At 39.2% G+C, this 18,740-nt stretch overlaps 1 protein-coding gene across 1 annotated transcript in view; it reads left to right on the top strand.

Moving 5' to 3' along the window:
* The window catches only part of B4GALNT3 (beta-1,4-N-acetyl-galactosaminyltransferase 3), a 539,452-nt gene that overhangs the window by 392,468 nt on the left and 128,244 nt on the right, over nucleotides 1–18,740 (top strand). Inside the window, exon 13 of the mRNA XM_044087281.1 lies at nucleotides 8,026–8,303. Coding sequence (XP_043943216.1) covers nucleotides 8,026–8,303 — 278 coding nt within the window. The remainder of the gene's footprint in view (nucleotides 1–8,025; nucleotides 8,304–18,740) is intronic.

The following is an 18,740-nucleotide window of genomic DNA, read 5'->3' as shown; positions in this document are numbered from 1 at the left end:
CACCCAAGAAAATTAATTTCCTGTGCCCGTCGAGCAGAGCCACAGAAGTGATCCCAGGGGTGTATTTCCCATTTCCATCCACTCATCAAGATTTTTCTTGAAGAGTGCTAATGAAGAACTTTACTTGACATAGATGGGTAGCTTATTCCAGAGTGTAGAAAGTCTCTGGGACAGGAATCTCTCCCTCCAACATGTCCTGTTTATTGTGATGGCAAGGTTTCTGTCCCAAGAGCGTGTAGCTCGGAGGGAGTGGGATTTCTTAATGTGTAGCATGTCCAACAGCTCTGGGTTTAACATAGCTTTATATGTTAGACAGAGATCTCCTTGGAATAGGAGATATGCTACAGAGTAAAGCTGGAGTTTTTTGAGACGGTCAGTGTAGGGCATCTGTTTGATGCCAGTAATCCTGTTTGTGAGGTACTTCTGTGGCCTTTCTAGCTGCTGCAGATGTCTTGTGAGGTACATTCCAAAAGTTGTATTCTATAATGGGTCTGAGTGCCAAGTAGAGGGGAACAATGACTTCTTTTTTACTGTATGAGAAACCTTTTGTGATGAGGTGTGCACATCGAAGGATTTCCTGACTACTGTGGCAAAGTGATTATCAAAGGAGAGACTACTGTCCACTTGGGTCCCAAGGTCTCCTGTCACACATTCGGCATTAAGTAGACTGCCGTTAATGTGGTAGTTCATGGGTACAGAGTTTTTACCAAAGGGGATGACTATGCACTTTTTGGCATTGAGCTTGAGGCCATGCCTCTGACACCAGACATCTGTCTTAGTGAGGCCCTTCTGTAGGATGTCCACATCATTTGGGGACTCGACTATGGCTCCTAGTTTGCAGTCATCTGCGAACTTCATTAGCCAGAGGCCTTCTGTGTTAGCCTGTACTTCAGAGAAGTAGATACCAAACAGGAGAGGTCCCAGGACTGAACCCTGTGGTACTCCACTTGTCACTGGTTTGAAGTCAGATTTGGAGTCTGCAACTTTTACAGTGTGGGTTCTGTCATTGAGCCTGTTGGCAACCCATCTTGTGGCATAGGGATTTATACCTAGTTTAGTGAGTTTAGCTATAATTCCAGACTGAGCTGAGGGATGGTGTTGAAAGCTTTGGCATGGTCAAGATAGGTTGTGTGAACCACCTTACCCTTGTCTACGGATTTGGTGACTACCTCAAAGAAGTCAATCAGGTTCAGAAGGCATGATCTGCCGTTCACAAACCCAAACTGGGTGGGGTCCAGAGTTTGGAGGTTACCAATGTCTTTGTTTATGAGTTCCATGATGATACGTTCCATGGCCTTGCAGACCAGGCTGGTCAGGCTAATAGGGCAATAGTTTCCAGGATCAGTGGTGGCTCCCCCTTTGTGAAGTGGGATAACTGTTGATGTGCGCCATTCAGTGTTCACAAAGCCTGATGTGAGACTATGATTGAACATGGTGCTTAGGTGGGGAGCCAGTTTGTTCTGAAGTTCATGTAAAATGCAGCCTGGGGATGTTGTCCAGTCCCATGGATGCTGTGTTTTTGGTTTTAGAGAGTGCAGCTTTTACCTGCATAGATGTGATTACAAGGACTCTGCATACTTCCTGTATAGATATAGGCTCTTTAGGGGGTGAGATGGAGGATATAGTTAGCACTGAACCTATCTGCCAAGATGTTGGCAATATCAGTTGGTTCTGTAATTTTCGTGCCATTGTGCTGTAACTCAGAGCAGATATGGGTGTTGGCATTGAGATTCTTGACATAGCTATAGAATGCTTTGTGGTTGCCCTTAGAATCAGTGGTGATTTTGTTTTCATAGCTAGCTTTGGAGGATCTTATAAGGGATCTCAGCTTCTTACTGAGGCTGACCAGGCAGCTTCTCCACTCATGGGATTTTACTCTCTTTTGCAACAGTTTCTTCCTTCAGTTGTATAGTTTGTTTATGCCAGGGGACCACCAGATTGGCTTCCTTTTTTTGGAGGATAGAGTCTTGGTTCTGTTTGGGATAGCACGATCCATGTACTCGTGTAAGTGCTTATAGAGTGCATTTGTGTAGGATTCAGCAGTCGTAACTGTATAGTCCATCTGCATGGGTGTCATGAAGTTCGCCACTTCTGTCTTAAGAAGTATGAAGTTGGCTTTGCAGAAATTTTTTACCGTAGTTTTCTTAATGGTGGGTGGGGGTGGGATGCGGATATCTAGGGTGATTAGATTATGGTCAGATCTGACTAACTGGGAGTTGATTTCAGGTGTGGAACACTGGTCACTCATGTTGGTAATGACTAGGTCTGGGATATTGTTGCCCCTGGTTGGAGTGCAGATAAGTTGATCCAGGGCATTGGAATTTATGAATTCAGGAAAACGTTGAGCGAAGGAGCTTGTACATGAGTAGTTTTTCCGGTTAATGGTGGGGTAGTTGAAATCACTCATTATTAGGGTGTTTGGTTGAACCCTAATATTTTCCAGTATATCAAGAAAGGAGGAGTGGGAATCCTGGAGCATGGTGGGGGATCTGTAGCAAGCTACAATTTGGATTGTAGTTTTGCTCAGATTTAGTTGCACTTGGATAACCTCAAATGCATTATGCTGCGCAACTAGCCTGGAGGTGTGGATACCCTTAATGAATATGGACACACCTCCGCCTTTGGTGTTCTGGTTCAGGTTAGATGGCCGAAAAGTGTGGTATGAGTTAATAGCCTGGTAATGCAGGGGTGCTCTCTCGAGCCTTGTACCAGGTCTCAGTCACTGCACAGATATCGATGTTCTCCATTTTAAGGAGTGCCTCGAGTGAGTGCATTTTGAGATTTAGACTTCTAGTATTGAGTAGCATTACCCTCAGTTTTTTTTGCCTGTTCCTGTTATGGTGGTGAAGTTGTCATTTGAATCTTGCCTAAAAAAGGCACTATAGGGGCGGCAAGAACCTTAGCCAGTATCCGGAATCCCAGGGGTACAGGTGCACACCATCTGTGGCAAATCATCGTGGTCTGTCGACCATGTCATCCCAGGCAGAGAGATACTGGATCCCCTTAGAATGACCCCAGAAGCTTAGCCAATTGTTGAAGTCAGTCATTTTGTCCTTGTACTGCGGTATCATTCTGGGCAATGGCAGGATGCTACTCAGGGCTAGGGTCATACCTGCCTGGGCTACAAGATCGGAGAGCTCTTCTATGTCTCTTTTCATGTAGTCCAGGGACGTATGTCTCAGGTCGTTCACACCAACATGGACAATGACAGAGTCATATTTGTAGTTGTCGTGGAGTGACCTGAGTGCGTGGGTTATGTGGTGGATCCTGGCCTGACAGGCATCTGACAGTAACCTTCTCTTTGTTTAGCCTGGTGAGTGGGGCATCAGTGTGCCTGTCTATAGAGTCACTTATGACTAGTGTGTTGGGTACGTTGGTTTGCCTTATGGGCTGTGGTTTATTGGCACACTGAGTCTGTGGGCTATGTGTCATTTGGGTTGTGTTGGGGGTGGATTTTACTTGCATTTGTTTTGGAAGTCCCTGTTGCTTGAGCAGATTATTATTGAGAGCCTCTGCGAATGTTTTTGTGTTTCTATGTGTGGATTTTGGTGGTGTAGGTTTAGTGGGACTAAGTGATGAGTGTGGTGTGATGCAACTGTTTACCTTCTCCTCCTGACTGTCAAGTGCAGTCTTGGTTGGAGAGAGTTTTACCTCCAGTTTGGCTAGATAAGTGCATTTCTCACAGGTTCTGGTGTTGGGTGGTAGGAGGAGAGGGTTGTCTGTGTACATGAGGCAATTGCTACATTGCCTCAAGATGCCCAGATTCATCAGATAGACAGGAGAGAACATTGGGAGCTTGACCCTTGGACATGCCTGAATAAAAAAAACTACTTTCCTCTAGACAAGTGAGGAAAGTGATTATAAGAGCTGTTTTTTCTCTAAGCAAGTGAGGAAAGTAAGTGCAAAAACTGTTTTGCACTAGGTAAAGAGGAGGGTTGAGTGCTGTAGTAATTTGTAGCTTATTTAGTGCTAACAACAAGTTATGAACAAGTGCTGGGCACGAATAAGGAAATTCAAGTGCTAAAACTAAGAATCTGTACCTGGATCTTGTGGTAGATAGGCTGCCTAGTGCTTACCACTCCCTCTGATGAGCTAGAATGTTTCTTTCCAACACAGAAAGGCTTGGGGGCTCAGAAGCTTACAAACAGTCCTGGATACAGCAAATATGATTCTGGACTAGACTAGTTACAGGAAAGGTGGGAAACAAGTGCAAACACGGGCTTTTAAACCAGAAGGTTGAAAGAGATGGAAAAACTGCCCAAACGACCAATAAACTACAATTTCTGGGCCAGAAACCACTCTTATGATAGGCTACCTAGTGCTTACCACTCCCATTGGTAAGCTAGAAGGCTTCCCTTCAACACAGAAAGGCTTGGGGGCTCAGAAGCTTACAAGCAGTCCTGGATACAGCAAATCTGTATCTGGACTAGACTAGTTATAGGAAAGGTGGGAAACAAGCGCAAACACGGGCTTTTAAACCAGTAAGTTGAAAGAGATGGAAAAACTGCCAAACAGCTAATAAACTACAATTTATGGGACAGAAACCACTCTTGTGATAGGCTACCTAATGTTTACCACTCCCACTGATAAGCTAGAAGGCTTCCCTCTAACACAGAATGGCTTTGGGGGCTCAGAAACTTACAAGCAGTCCTGGTTACAGCAAATCTGTATCTGGACTAAACTAGTTACATGAAAGGCAGGAAACAAGCTTAGGATTTTTTTTTGGAAAGTGGAACGGGAGAAAGGAGAAACAGAAGATCATTCAAAATTATAGACCTAAGTGGCTTGCCCTTCACAAATGTTCTCTCTGTATTAGGTAGAATGAGCTAGTGACACTAGACTGGAATAGAGCTGGGATAGTGCTGAACAGATGGGACTGGTAGGAGTGTCTGAAGTCAAAATATGATCTCACTGTACTCGGTTGAGAGAGCAAATGAGATAGACCCAGGAGGAGTGTACAAACACAAATTTACAGGAGGGGCGGACAATTCCAAAGCCACCAAGATTAATACCAGAACAAGAACAGGGAGGACGGCTGGGAAACTAACTGCAGAGACAGAAAGAGACCACAGTATTCTATGAAACAATTACATAGAAAAATAAATAACTACAGAGAGACACAGACCAATGAAACAATTAAATGCACAGAAAAATAAAATAAAATGCAGTACAGTCTTTAACACTGCAAGTTTGTACTTAACTCAGCTAGTAATGCAGAGGATTGTAGGTATGTAGCAGAAGCCAAACAACTCAGAAGTTGTTACTCAAGACTATGTATAATAATTGGGCAAGTATTCCCTGTACTGTTTACAAGTACTGTAGTTGCGCTTTAAATGTACATTTACCTACTTTTTATTTTCAAGTTAGTCAGTTATTTTGGTAATGAAGGTATGTGTACTTATTTTTTCATATATATTAGCATTTATATACATATTTGTAATGGTTTATAAAGGTATTGCATTTGAATTGTAACCTTGTTTTATTATAAATGAGTAGTAGAAACATAATGTGTTCTTATACTTTGTATAGATCAGGTATTTTTACATGCATTTTATATGTACATACATCTGGCTTCACTGTTAGGGTAGCTTAATGCAATTGTTTGTAAGTGTAAATATTGCATTTTTATCATTATAGATATATTTTTATTATTTTATAATGTAGCATCTATAGTTAATAGTTGTAGATGCATTTCGAAAATTGTAGCCTTGATCATATTGCTTATGAATAGTAGAAGTGGAATTGTATTGTTATATTTAGTAGAAGAACAGGAAGGGTTAATTTTCTTAGCTGATGTCACCACAGCATATGCGCTGATTGGCTAAAGCACTTCCTGGTGGCTTTATTTAAGTAAAAGTTTATGTTTTTGTAGTTATGCATCTGAAGAAGTTTGTCATTAAACGCAAAGCGCTTTATGCACTTTCTCACTGCTGTTGCTTTCCAGAGTCGTTTTTATTTATTTGAGCTTTTTTTTTGTGTTTCTGTGACCTTTTTAGGCTAGGGTTGCCACCTTTTCAAATGGCCAAAGTGGGACATTTTCAGGACACACATATTTTACAGGCAGACACATACCCACTGTCAGTACAAAGGATAGAACTTTATTTGTTTGCCTAAATGAAAGCTTATTCTTGTAGCAGTTTAGTTGCTTATTTTGTTTCTTGTAACATTTAGGTATTTTACATACAGAAATATCTATTTTATGCAACTATTACATAAAATATGGGACGTAATTATGTCCTACAGTCTCAGGACATTTGCCATTTTTAATATTTTTGGTCGGGACAAAACTGCCCAAAGAGGGACTGTCCTTCGCAAAGTGGGACAGGTGGTAACCCTATTTTAGGCAGCTCAGCTTGAGGTGCCTAATGGTTTGAGCATGTGGAAGGTGCTCTGAAGCTTTGGAAGCTGGCCAGCTGTTATATCCTTGGCACAATATAACCCATAAAGCTAAGGCTACTGCAGCAGTGATAATTTGAGCATCTACTGTCATTGTTAGTTTACTTACACAACTGTACTGTACTTGTCTGTAGTAATTTGTATATTGTCTAGATGTGGTATCCAGGGGGTATTCCTTATGGGTCTGATACTATATGACTTTGTTTTCAGTAATGAGGGTTATAGGAACTTAGCAGAGGAAAGCAAATTGAATCAATCACACTGCCCCATTCAAGCTGAAGTTCTGGTAGTCCAAAATATGAGTCAGCCAGTACATTTAAGTAAAAGGGTCCTTAAACAAGAAAAATAACAGATATATCTGGGATTAATATGCTTATATCCTTTGATAATCTATAGGTTCCTTTGGTATTCTGCTAGGGAGTCCACCAACCCGTCTCTCGTGATGGTATAGGAGTATGAATGACATGTAATTGACACTGGTTCCCCCTAGGATTTTAAATAATGACGCACCACCATTTATTCCAATTTAGGTCGTGTGACCTCTGTCTTTGACTGGGCAAGGCAGAACAATATATTGTTTATTTTCTGTCATGCGTCTTCTGCAAGAATTTGAACTGAGAGTTCATAACCACTTGCTAAAGGTGATGGAGACCTGAGAGTGGCTGTTGATCAGAGTGAACCCTGTGAGAAAGTGGCAGATGTCTCAAGTAACCAAGTCTAGCAAATTTAACTCCACAAGTGGATACTGTGAGACTTGCCAGTGTCCTCCAGCTACATTATATATGCCAACATTTTAGTTCACAAATATACAGAACTTTTTGTGATCGTTACATTTATTAAGGAGGCGAACATAGAAAGTAAACTTTCATTTCGGTTCATTGTACACCTGAAGTTTATTTTAATGTGCGTCTTCTGTAATGTATGAGCTACTTGGCCTTACAGATGAGCATATTTAATTTCTAAATGTAGAATTGTCCAAATAGGAAGGCAAACCAAACCAAGTCAAGTCCACTGTCTCGTTTAACAGCATTGAGTGCCGAAGTCACTTAAGTGACTAGCAGATTACCTGCCATGGTTTTGACTGTTCAGAGAGTTATCACCTAGTAGTGGCAGATTCTCTCTAAGTGACACATTCCTGATTTTTTTAGATGGCAGACTATGTGCTTGTCATGGGACATGGGGGTAGATTTGGTTTCTGGGTTTTTAAACTGTCTTAAGGGGAGATTATTAAATTATTTTTAAAAATATGTAAAAGTACCGGTGCTGTTGTTCAGTGCATGTTTCCAAATAACATGTTTTGCATTATGTATGGAATTTGAAAATATTTATCATTACATACCTAATCTTGTATATGCAACCACTGAAGGAAGATGTTTTCCAGGACACAGTCAGGTTTGCTACAACTGTGCACTGAATCCAGACTTAATAGAAATGTTTAAATAATGTGTCTGGTTTGTAAAAGGTAAGACTTTGAGTGTTCTTCTACTGTTCTACTGTTTTATTATCTGATTACACAGTATGTTCATCTGTTGAACTTCAAAGCAGACCCTGAAAATCATATTTACTAAGTGACTATTAAAACCTTCATTACTGATGCGCAGTGTAAAACAAATGCATTTTTCATTGCAGGATCTACAAACTGCAGCAAATTGTGAATGTTGAGAAGCGTGCAGATTGGCTACGTGGAGCCCGTTATCTTTTAGAACTGGAGCTGCTGGAGAACGATAAAGAGGTCCGTCTGTCACGCTTTGTCTATGCTCTTAACAAGAAAAGATTCAGAAGAAAGAAGGCACAAGACAAACTTAAGAAGAAAGAGAGGCAGCTGTTATCAGAAAAAGAACCCCTTTTATGCTGGCCGTCTGGGCTTCAGTGGAGACGGGATGTGGTGGTCCATATTATTGTACCTGGTAAATGTTTTAGTACATCAGCTTTCTAACAGGAATTAACTAGCGTCATAAGTTAGTATTATCCCTCCTTCTTATCTTGTATTTGCTGTGTCTGTGACTACTGCAGAGATTACTTTAGCTTTTCACTCAGTTTTGATGTCCCCCTATTGAAAAGGGTGTTGTGAGATTAGAGCAAAAGACATTTGGTACTGTGTGTGCAACACAGCATGTGGAAAATATGACATTTATTTTATTTTGGCACAAAGCACTTCTGCATGTTTTCAACAGGAATGCTATGAATTTACAGTTCTAATCTGTATTTGGTGTTGTCTATGATTGCTGCTGTATTCCCTATTTAACAATGCTTAGTTAATTAAGGATGTTGTATCTGTATCATTGAGATATCCTGTCCATAGTACTTTGGAAAATGTGCTGGGAATAACTTTTGTCAGTCTTCAAACCTCAGACCTATATTTTTGTCCAGGTAACTTGTTTTAATGTTCCTTTTGTCCTGGCTATTATCTTCTTTCTCTTATTTTATTTGTGAAACTCAAGATACTAACTGCACTTCTGAAATGCCATCTCTGTACCTTTGGTATAATCTTTTTTTTCAATTTATAAAACTTTGTTCAGCATGAACCAAGCAGTATTACAGTTTATGTTGTTCAAAATCAAAATCACAAAAATATGTACCAGATCCTTCTCCAGCAAAAGTCTTCAGATTTAAAGTCTTAAAACTGCAGTGGATATATAAAAAAAACTCTTGTCCTTGTCTTTTCCATCATGTCTTAGGGTCTGCTGTACCATTAAATACAGCCTGTTCCAGGACTTACTATCCTTATATGAGTAGTCTCCTTTAAAATGTCTGGTAAGCAAAACAAAATTAAAAATAAAGAACAGTTCAAACAAAAGGAGCTCTACAAACAGTCAGGGGCAGCTAGTGCTATCGGACTGCAGCCCCCAGCTGTAATACTGAAAAAAGTTTAAAAATAAAATAATTAGCTGCGAGTCCCAGAACTCGAACTGCGCAGGCTTGCTCAGCGAGTTCTGGGTTTCTGTAAATCCGGATTGCTGTTTAACCAGTCCAGATTATGAAGAGAAGGCATCAGTGTACAGATGCCCAGAAGTCTATGCAGTTTGTAACTGAGTAGACTGGAAGGGGATCAGACTGCAACGTCTGCAGTCACGTACGTGTTTGGCTGTTGCTGCAAGGGAAGCGAATTTGGAACGCTGCTGCAAGGGACTATACAGTTACACTTTGTGTGTGTGTAGCAAAGGTTCACCTCCAGGAATGCTACAAGGGAATATACAGGTACAGTGTGTGTGTGTGTGTGTGTGTGTGTGTGTGTGTGTGTGTGTGTGTAATGCCTCAGATAAATATACCTGGTGGCTAGAGTTACTCAGGCTCAAACCCTGTACCTTGGGTACAGGTAGCAAGAGCCTGAATTCCCTACCTACTACCACTGGTGAAAACTATCCAGATTTTTGCCTCATATTTTTGTTCTGTTCTCTTCCGGTCCTCATAAAATCTGTGGTTTTCTGGATTTTTGTAATCAGTGAAGGATTAACTTCACTAAATAATGACATGCATTTGAATTTCAGACTTCATATTCTTCAGAAAGTACATGGTAACACAAAACCTTTTATTCTAGCAATTTTCTAAGTTTCCAAGATCAGTATTTGAAATTTGTCCCTATTTTTGGGGCTGCCCCATTATTGGCTTTGTCCAGGTTTTTTGCGCAAAGAGGTTGAGAGCTATGGTGAGAACTGAATTCACTAAATGATAGCCATTTAAGTTTCAGCCTTCCTGTCTTTCAAGAAACAGCTGATTTGGCATAGTGGTATGTGGCTCTGACTGTAGTACACAAGGTTCTGGGTTCAAGACTTTGCAGTGAAATGCATGGTGGTAATGCAACATTTTATTCTAGCAACTTTCCAAGATTATACAAGCAATGTTTAAAATGTGTCCCTGATTTTTGGGCTTTTGTCCCCCCCAATAAATTTTGTCTTTTTTCCAGATTTCTTGTGCTGCAAAGTTGAGAGATACAGTTGAGTGGATTTTACAAGGAACTGAGAGCTTCAGGGAAAGAGAACTTTAGTGCTGCTTATGCTAAGTCTGCTTGCATTGTTAATTGCATAACAGGTTGAATACTTGCTTTTGACGCAGAAGGCTGTGGGTTCTACTCCCACAGTATGTAGATGCATTGCTAATACTGTATCGTACTTTTAAAGAGGATAGATGCTGCAGTCCTGAGAATGTCCTCTTTGGCGGAGACACCTAGTAACTACGAACCTGTTATCAGTTTGCATTGCATTCCCTATTTCAATATTAGTAGCTTATCATTTTTTAATGTTGTTGTTCTTCTTTCGGCTTTTCCCAGTTAGGGGTCGCTACAGTGGAACTCTGGTCTGCTAATGATTGGCAGTAGATTTTTACAGTGCTGAGGTGCCAGCCCAATGCCCATCCTTCAACGAAGGCACGCCCATTCATGGATGTCTTTCGTATGCCACTCGACTACGGGGAGGACATGCAGACTCCACACAGAAGGTGCTCCAGCCAAGAATCGAATGGGAGAACCTCTTGCTGTGAGGCAACAACGCTACCGCTGCACCACTGAGGCTTTTCCTCAAGGGCAACAGGCACTTTATTTGTATGTGAAACAATGAAATATAAAGTTGTTTGCTAGCAGCAACCTCTTCAGTAGTTACAGATCTCTTTAATTTGGAATTATGTAGATGACTTTTACTTCTGCAGAGATTGTGCATATTTACTGATACTGGTGGATTGTAAAAGTTTGTGTAGACTTTTATGATGGAAATGTTCTGAACTGGGCAGTTTTGTCATTATTGGTACATGCATTTTGTTTCATTGTTTACTGGAAAAATGTTAAAAAAACAAATTTAAAAACCCTCTAACAACTGTACTGTATTATACAAGGAATATAATTTAATACAATCAGGAAGGTATTTAGAGGCAGTGGTTAGAGTTGTTGCCTCGCAGCAAGAGGTTCTCCCATTCGATTCTCAGCTGGAGCACCTTCTGTGTGGAGTCTGCACGTTCTCCCCGAGGTCGAGTGATGTTTAAAGACATGCAGGTAGGTGCATGTGTGAATGGGTGTGCCTTCTTTGAAGGTTGGGCATCGGGCTGGCAACTCAGCACCATAAAAATCCACTGCCAATCATTAGCAGACCAGAGTTCCACTGTGGCGACCCCTAACTGGGAAAAGCTGAAAGACATTACTTTTACAATCAGGAAGGTGTTTATTGATTATCTGATTAGCTCAGGTACGCCCCCTCCCAGTTCTTAGTTGGATGTGTTCGATTAGGAACCAGTTAAATCAACTGTCTACAAGCATAAACTTTTTTGTCACTGAATATTTTCACTGATTGAGTCTGAATGCTACTGAAAGTGATGAAGCCAGATTGAAGCAATTGTTTCTCGTAGATCTTCGTTTTTTTTTTTTGGGGGGGGGTACTTATTGTCCGCACCTAGGGAGCTAAGTCTGTTGTGTAGGATTTCTGCCACACAGTTCTCCCGGCTGAACTATACCTCTCAACTGTCCAAATTTTCACTAACTGAATAGATTTTTGATTCTTATTATTGGTTTGTTCCTCAAAAAATTTGTGGTTTTCTGGCAGATGATTTAGGAATGAAGTCACTAAGTAATGACAGATATTGAGTTTCAGACTTCATACCCATCAGAAAAATGCATGCTTAAAGCAAAACCTGTTATTCTATCAACTGTCTAAGTTTATACAAGAGCAGTTTTTAGTACTGTTTGTTCCCCCAATATATTTGGCCTTGTCAAGATTTCTTACATTAAGAGGTTGAGAGGTAAGCGCAAATAAATCACTTTATAGAATTAGGTATATTCAAACCTCTCAACTGTCCCTGATTTTGGCTCAAAATGTTGCTCTCCCCTAATAATCCCTCTGCAAAATATCAGTTTTGGAAGAAACATGGAGGGTTTGCAATTAATAAATAATTGTAATGATCAGAGTTACAGATTACTTTTATTTCAGAAATGCATGTAGATTCTCTTATTTTGTCAGCTGCTCAACTTAACAGTACTAATATTAAAAAGTGTCCCTTCTTTGACAGGTTTCCAGCTGTATTGTGTGGCTATTTCATATTTTTCCATCACATTTGTGGTCCATTTTTCAATAAAATTGTGGTTTTCTGGCAAATTATTGGCAAATCATTAAAGACTGAAGTTAGAAAATGATGACAGACATTTGAGTTTCAGATTTCATACCCTTTAGAAAATTCATACTAATGCATTACCTACTATTCTATTATCTTTCTAAGTTTATAAAGAGCAATATTTAAAATTTTTCCTTATTTCTGGGCCGTTGTCCCACTTCTATGTATGGCTGTTTACAGATTTCTTGCTCTGAGGTTGAGAGGTATGACAAATGTGTCAGGGCCATCACCATCAGCAGACATTTCAAATTGTGACATACTTATTGTACCCCACTCCCCATGTAGTGACTCTGGATGTGTCCGAGCAAGGCAAGGAGCAGTTATGCAATGTAAGTGTGCAGAGTATCCCCCATCCAAGGTAGACACAAGTACTACAGTGGCTTTTCATCTGTCCTTGATTTTGCAGAATGTTCTGGTCTTCTGTCATATTTTTATACTGTTGATTTATTCTTCTTGTTATTTAGAAAATGCATGTTGTTGCAGTGCCTGTTGCTCTGTGTTTAAGTCGCAATGCTTTAAAGACCATCAGGTAAGCTTGTCTGAGATTGTAAGATGCAAGTAAGCTTAAATAAGCATACTGTTAAAGAATTATCAACATTGAAAGTCTTTTTGTTGTTGCCATGCAGAGAATGTTTACATAACTAGATAATGTATAAGCCTTAGGTATTGAAATGCATATGACAGTATTTGTAATAAAGGGCAGGATTACAGTATTTTCAGAAGCTCATTACATTTGTTGAGGACTTGCAGTCATCTTTGCAGACTTTACCTGTAAACTAAACAGAATGCCAATCTGTCATGTGTGGTCCATAACCTGTGCAGTAAACAGTAAACTTAATGGTTCTCTAACACACTATCATATACAGTCTTGATGGTAGAGAGCGTATTGGAGAGAGCTAACTAAAATATTCTGAATCTTTTTCTACAGTTAACTGTCTTCCTCATCTACTAACTTGGAGCTAACCAATTGACTAGCTAGTATGACAAGCTGATCTGTAACTAATTATCTTTTCCGTAAACCATTACCTTGTAATTAATTATCCCACCTAGAAAAAGGGTATTATTATATCCTTGCACAGTGCCCAGTAATCGATCAGCTAAGGAAGCATTGAGTATTTTCCATTTCTGTATATTGTGTCTAGTAGAGTTCTGCTTAAAATTTCCCATCTCAAGATTTCAAAGTGATGGAAGCAATATTTTCAGCTCTTGAAATGTTGGTGGGGATCTGTGCTTCCAACATCCAGTAATGCATTTTTATTTTGCAAGCAAAAATAATAGATTACAGACAGAGTGCTTAAACTTAATTATACCCAAACCACAAAGGAACCCTGGTTATTAATTATAGGGGGGTTGGTAAAAAGGCCAGACTCCAGGCCAATTACCAACAAGACCTCATGAACATCTTTCTTAAAGACCCATAAAAGGAGACAACTCCTAAATAAGTGTTTCCAATCTGCCACTTCATCTCCTAAGCCTCTCCAACACAGGGAGAAGGTAGTAAGAAACATCCTGTGCAGTATAAATGGCATATAAAAATACTTCAGTAGACACCGTTAACCAAAACAAAAGATTTTGGTGTAATCGTCTGACTTCATATTGCACAATTGGTTGCATAGATACATATAACATATAGTGTATGTATATATATATATATATATATATATATATATATATATATATATATATATATATATATATATATATGTTTACTGTTATCACTTTTGTTTTTCCTCACTTCTGGAGCTTTTCTCCCTGGGTCTCCACTGAAAATGGATTTATGACCCAGTTGGATCCCAGTCAATAAATGAATAAATAAATAAATAAATAGCTGTTATGTTGTGTAGCACAGAACCAACTTACTGCAGTGCTCTTCATTCCTGGTACTATCCCCTACCTTCACCTTCATTCTGTAATGTGGTACAGCTTGCATTTTTTGTAATGCTTTGTACAGTTTGGTACTCTTTGTACGTCACTTAATATTCTCCAGTCTTGCCTACTCCATTGTTGTTTGATTGACATTGTACTGTTTAAATCATCTAGACCCAAAGGGCATTTTTTCCTTAGGTGTTACCCAAAATAGACAAGGCACCTGACAAAATAAGCAATACAAACTGACATAGAATGCAGTTTAGAAGCTTTAACATGCAACAGGCTGTATTTGTGTTTTTGTTCACCCACTGACAGGAGTTTTCCATAAATCTAATGCTGTACAGAAGGTTTAGACATTGAAAGAAAGTATGTTACTTTGCAAGTTTTGGTTTGTACAGGTAAATGCAAAGAAGAATAAAAATTAGTAACGTCAGCAATGTAAAAATGAAAAGAGTATGTTAGCATTCACTAGAAGAAATTCTAATCGCTTGTATGTAGAAGAGTTTGTTACGTGTGCGCGTGTATGTATTTGGTGCTTTGGAATATTTCCCCTACTTGGAGGTATAGTGATCTTGGAGTGAATATTTATAAGTTTCAGGGGTGTGAAGGGTGTAGCACCCATGGCAAAAATGCTTTAATGGATGAACAGTGATGTTTTGTGATTCACTTTTTGTTAGAATCACAGTTTATTATTTATGTATTTATTTTGTTTGACATTTAGTACCATGATGGATTTCACACATGCATATTGTATAAGTATAGTATAACAGATTGCAGATGAAATAGAGCAAGATACAATACATCATCCAGTTTCAGTTACAAAAGTGACAGAAGCTATGTTTGCAGCTCTTGAACTTTGTTGCCAGGGTTCTCTGCTACCAGGATCTAGTAATGCATTTTTTGCAAGAAATAATATATTACAGACACAGTTCTGCCTGTAATGGCAAAACAGAACTGATGAAATACATTGTTCGCAAATGTGACCACCACTTTTAATATTTGCAGTCAACCAATAGACTGAAATACATACCCATAAACAAAAATACACACCAGTAAAAAAAAAAATAAAAAAAAAAAAAAAAACCACCAAGCCAGAATTATGCTATACTCAAGTTAACAGCAAGTTGTGTATAGCATAATTTTCTACAACTGATAATTTTTAACCACAGATTTTGTCTGCAGTAAAACAAACCAATGACTAAATGTCTGACAACAGATATGTGTGTAATAGAAAATTTGAAGTGAAGACTTGCAAACGCTCTCAGCCATAATCTTCAACTTGAAATTCACTCAGTTGAAAAAAAATCAAAAAGCCTGAAGTCAGCTGATCCAAAAGGAAAACAAATGTTCTGCTTTTGCGATCAGTTGACTGAAAAAAAAAACTCTGGCAATACCAGCAGATAAAATTTGTTTGAATAGTGGCACTGCTAGGGAAGGGTTTTTTCATAGGTTAATCTGCAGGTTTGAGGTAAGGAAAAGGGGCTGACTTAGAGTTGGCAGAAATTAATAAGGTGGGGGTTTGGGGATGAAACTGAGTTTAAAACTGAGCTTGTTTTTTGGACATTTATTACCATGTTGGATGTCACACTTGTGAGAGGGATACCAACATACACACATATAGTTATATATGTCTATCTATATGTATGTGTGTGTGTGTGTGTGTGTGTGTGTGTATATGTATATATATATATATATATATATATATATATATATATATATATGGTTCCCCTTCATAAGACTGAATGAACATAAGCCTGAAACCAAAAGCCTGAAAATTCAAAAGCCTGAAAACACACAAAATACATATACTGACTTTAAACAACATAAACCATATTACTTTCCACTAAGTATAAGCAGGGGGGCAAGCCCTCCTACACCCCCCACACCCCTGCTACTTAAATATATCAACTCTGAGATTGCACTTAGTGTAATGAAGGGCAGTATTGGAGTTGATATATTTAAGTAGCAGGGGGTGTGGGGGGCGCAGCCCCCCCACATGGGTGGTGCAGGGGGGCTTGCCTCCCTGCTTATAATTAGTGGAAAGTAATATGGTTTATGTTGTTTAAAGTCAGTATATGTATTTTGTGTGTTTTCAGGCTTTTGGGTTTCAGGCTTTCGCGTTTTCAGGCTTTTGAATTTTCAGGCTTTTGGTCTCAGGCTTATGAATTTCAGGCTTTTGATGTTTAAGTCTTATGAAAGGGAACTATATATATATATATATATATATATATATATATATGTGTGTGTGTGTGTGTGTGTCTGTGTCTTCTTTCAGCTTTTCCCAGTTAGGGGTCACCACAGCGGAACTCCAGTCCGCTAATGATTGGCAGTAGATTTTTACATACCGAGTTGCCAGCTCTGACGCACAACCTTCAACGAAGGTACGCCCATTCACGCATGTCTCCACACAGAAGACGCTCTAGCTGAGAATCGAAGCAGACGTCTTAACTGTGATGAGTGTGTATGTGTGTGTGTGTGTGTACATATATATATATATATATATATATATATATATAATATGTGTATGCATGTGTGTGTGTGTGTGTGTGTGTATGTATATATATATATATATATATATATATATATATATATATATATATATATAGAATATAGATGTGTGTGTGTGTGTGTGTGCGTGCGTGTGTGTGTACACATGGATCACTATCACATAGCCGAAATTTCAAAACTCCGAAAATGACATGGACAAGACAGTATCACCGTAGTTTTGAAATTCCGAAAAAAAAAAAAAAAACAAAAAACAACTTACCTGTATATTTTTGCAGGGGGGCTAGCCCCCCTGCAACCCCCCACATTCCCTACTACTTAAAAAATACCAACTCCCTCGATCACACTACAGTGAGGAAAACAGCAAATCCCGGGTTCCGCACTATACGGCGATACCAATAGACAGTTGGCATTTCAAAACTTTGGCGATATGGTCTCGGCCATATTGTCTTCGGAGTTTTGAAATTTCAGCAATGTGATAGGGATGCGTACACACACACACACACACACACACACACACACACATATGGATCCTTATCATATGATAGAAACCTCATTTGTCTGAAACGCATTTGACTTAAACCATAAGACTGAAATTTCAAAAGACTGAAAAGTCATTTGACTGAAACCCCTAAGACTGAATTTCAACACACGAAATTGTAAACTGGACCATATAAAACCAGACTAAGTGGGGGGGGGGATATGTCCCCCACACCCCCTTAACTATATATGCTAACTCCAGGATTGCACTACAGTGGGAAAAAGGGTATATACCTTTCATGTACCTTACAGTAGTCTACATGCTGCCACTACTATGCCCTTTTCCCCACTGTAGTGCAATCCTGGAGTTAGTATATATTGTTAGGGGTGGTGTGGGGTGCATGGCCCTCCACCTAGTCTGGTTTTATATGGTCTAGTTTAAAATTTAGTATGTTGAAATTGAGTATTATGAGTTTCAGTCTTATAGGATTCAGTCAAGTGACTTTTCAGTCTTTTGAAATATTTTGAAATTTCAGTCTTATGGTCTCAGTTAAATGAGTTTCAGTCAAATGAGGTCCCTATCATATGATAGGGCTCCATATATATATATATATATATATATATATATATATGTATGTATACACACACACACACACACACACACACGTGTGTACATATATATATATATATATATATATATATATGTATATGTATATATATATATATATATATATATATATATATATATATACATACACACACACACACACACACACACAAACACACACATGCACATCCATGCATATGTGAACTTACAGGTCCCCTGATCTTGGTAAGTTACCGTCTGCTCTTTCTCTGTAGTTCTACTAGGAGACTTTAGTGCTGAAATTTGAAAAATGGAGAAACCTGGAGGGGCATAACCAGGAGGAATGAGTAACCTCATTATAAAACAGCAGATTGCACATGTACAAACATCACAGTTTTCCTTATGCGGATTAAGCAGTTTGATAACCTTTTATTTAAAGTACAGTCATAAGACTAAACATGACCTTTGTCTTGTATGCCTCGGGTGGGGGTTGAAACACCTGGAAGCCCAGTGCACCATTTGTAAAACCTTTTGACAGTAGGACACTTCAGGAAAACGAAATAAACTTGTTTTGAAAGAACTCCTTCCAGCAGATGGAGAAAGGAATGAAAAAAGCAGCCTCAAGGAGGAAAGGAATCAGAAGGACCAGGAGAGGCTCTTTCTCCCTTCCCTAAAGCAGCCAGAAAAGATTTTTCCCAGCTATAGCAGTACAGCCCATTTCTTCAGGCAGAGTTGATGGAACCTCTCACATCAGCACTAATACCTCTTTTGATGCTGGTGGCCTTGACCCCAACCCTGTTAGTGCCACGGCCCA

This window comes from Protopterus annectens, chromosome 11.part0 (genome assembly GCF_019279795.1).
Source record: "Protopterus annectens isolate FY-2018-M chromosome 11.part0, PAN1.0, whole genome shotgun sequence".
NCBI classification, from domain to species: Eukaryota; Metazoa; Chordata; order Ceratodontiformes; family Protopteridae; genus Protopterus; species Protopterus annectens.
This window is presented reverse-complemented; position numbering and strand designations above follow the sequence as displayed.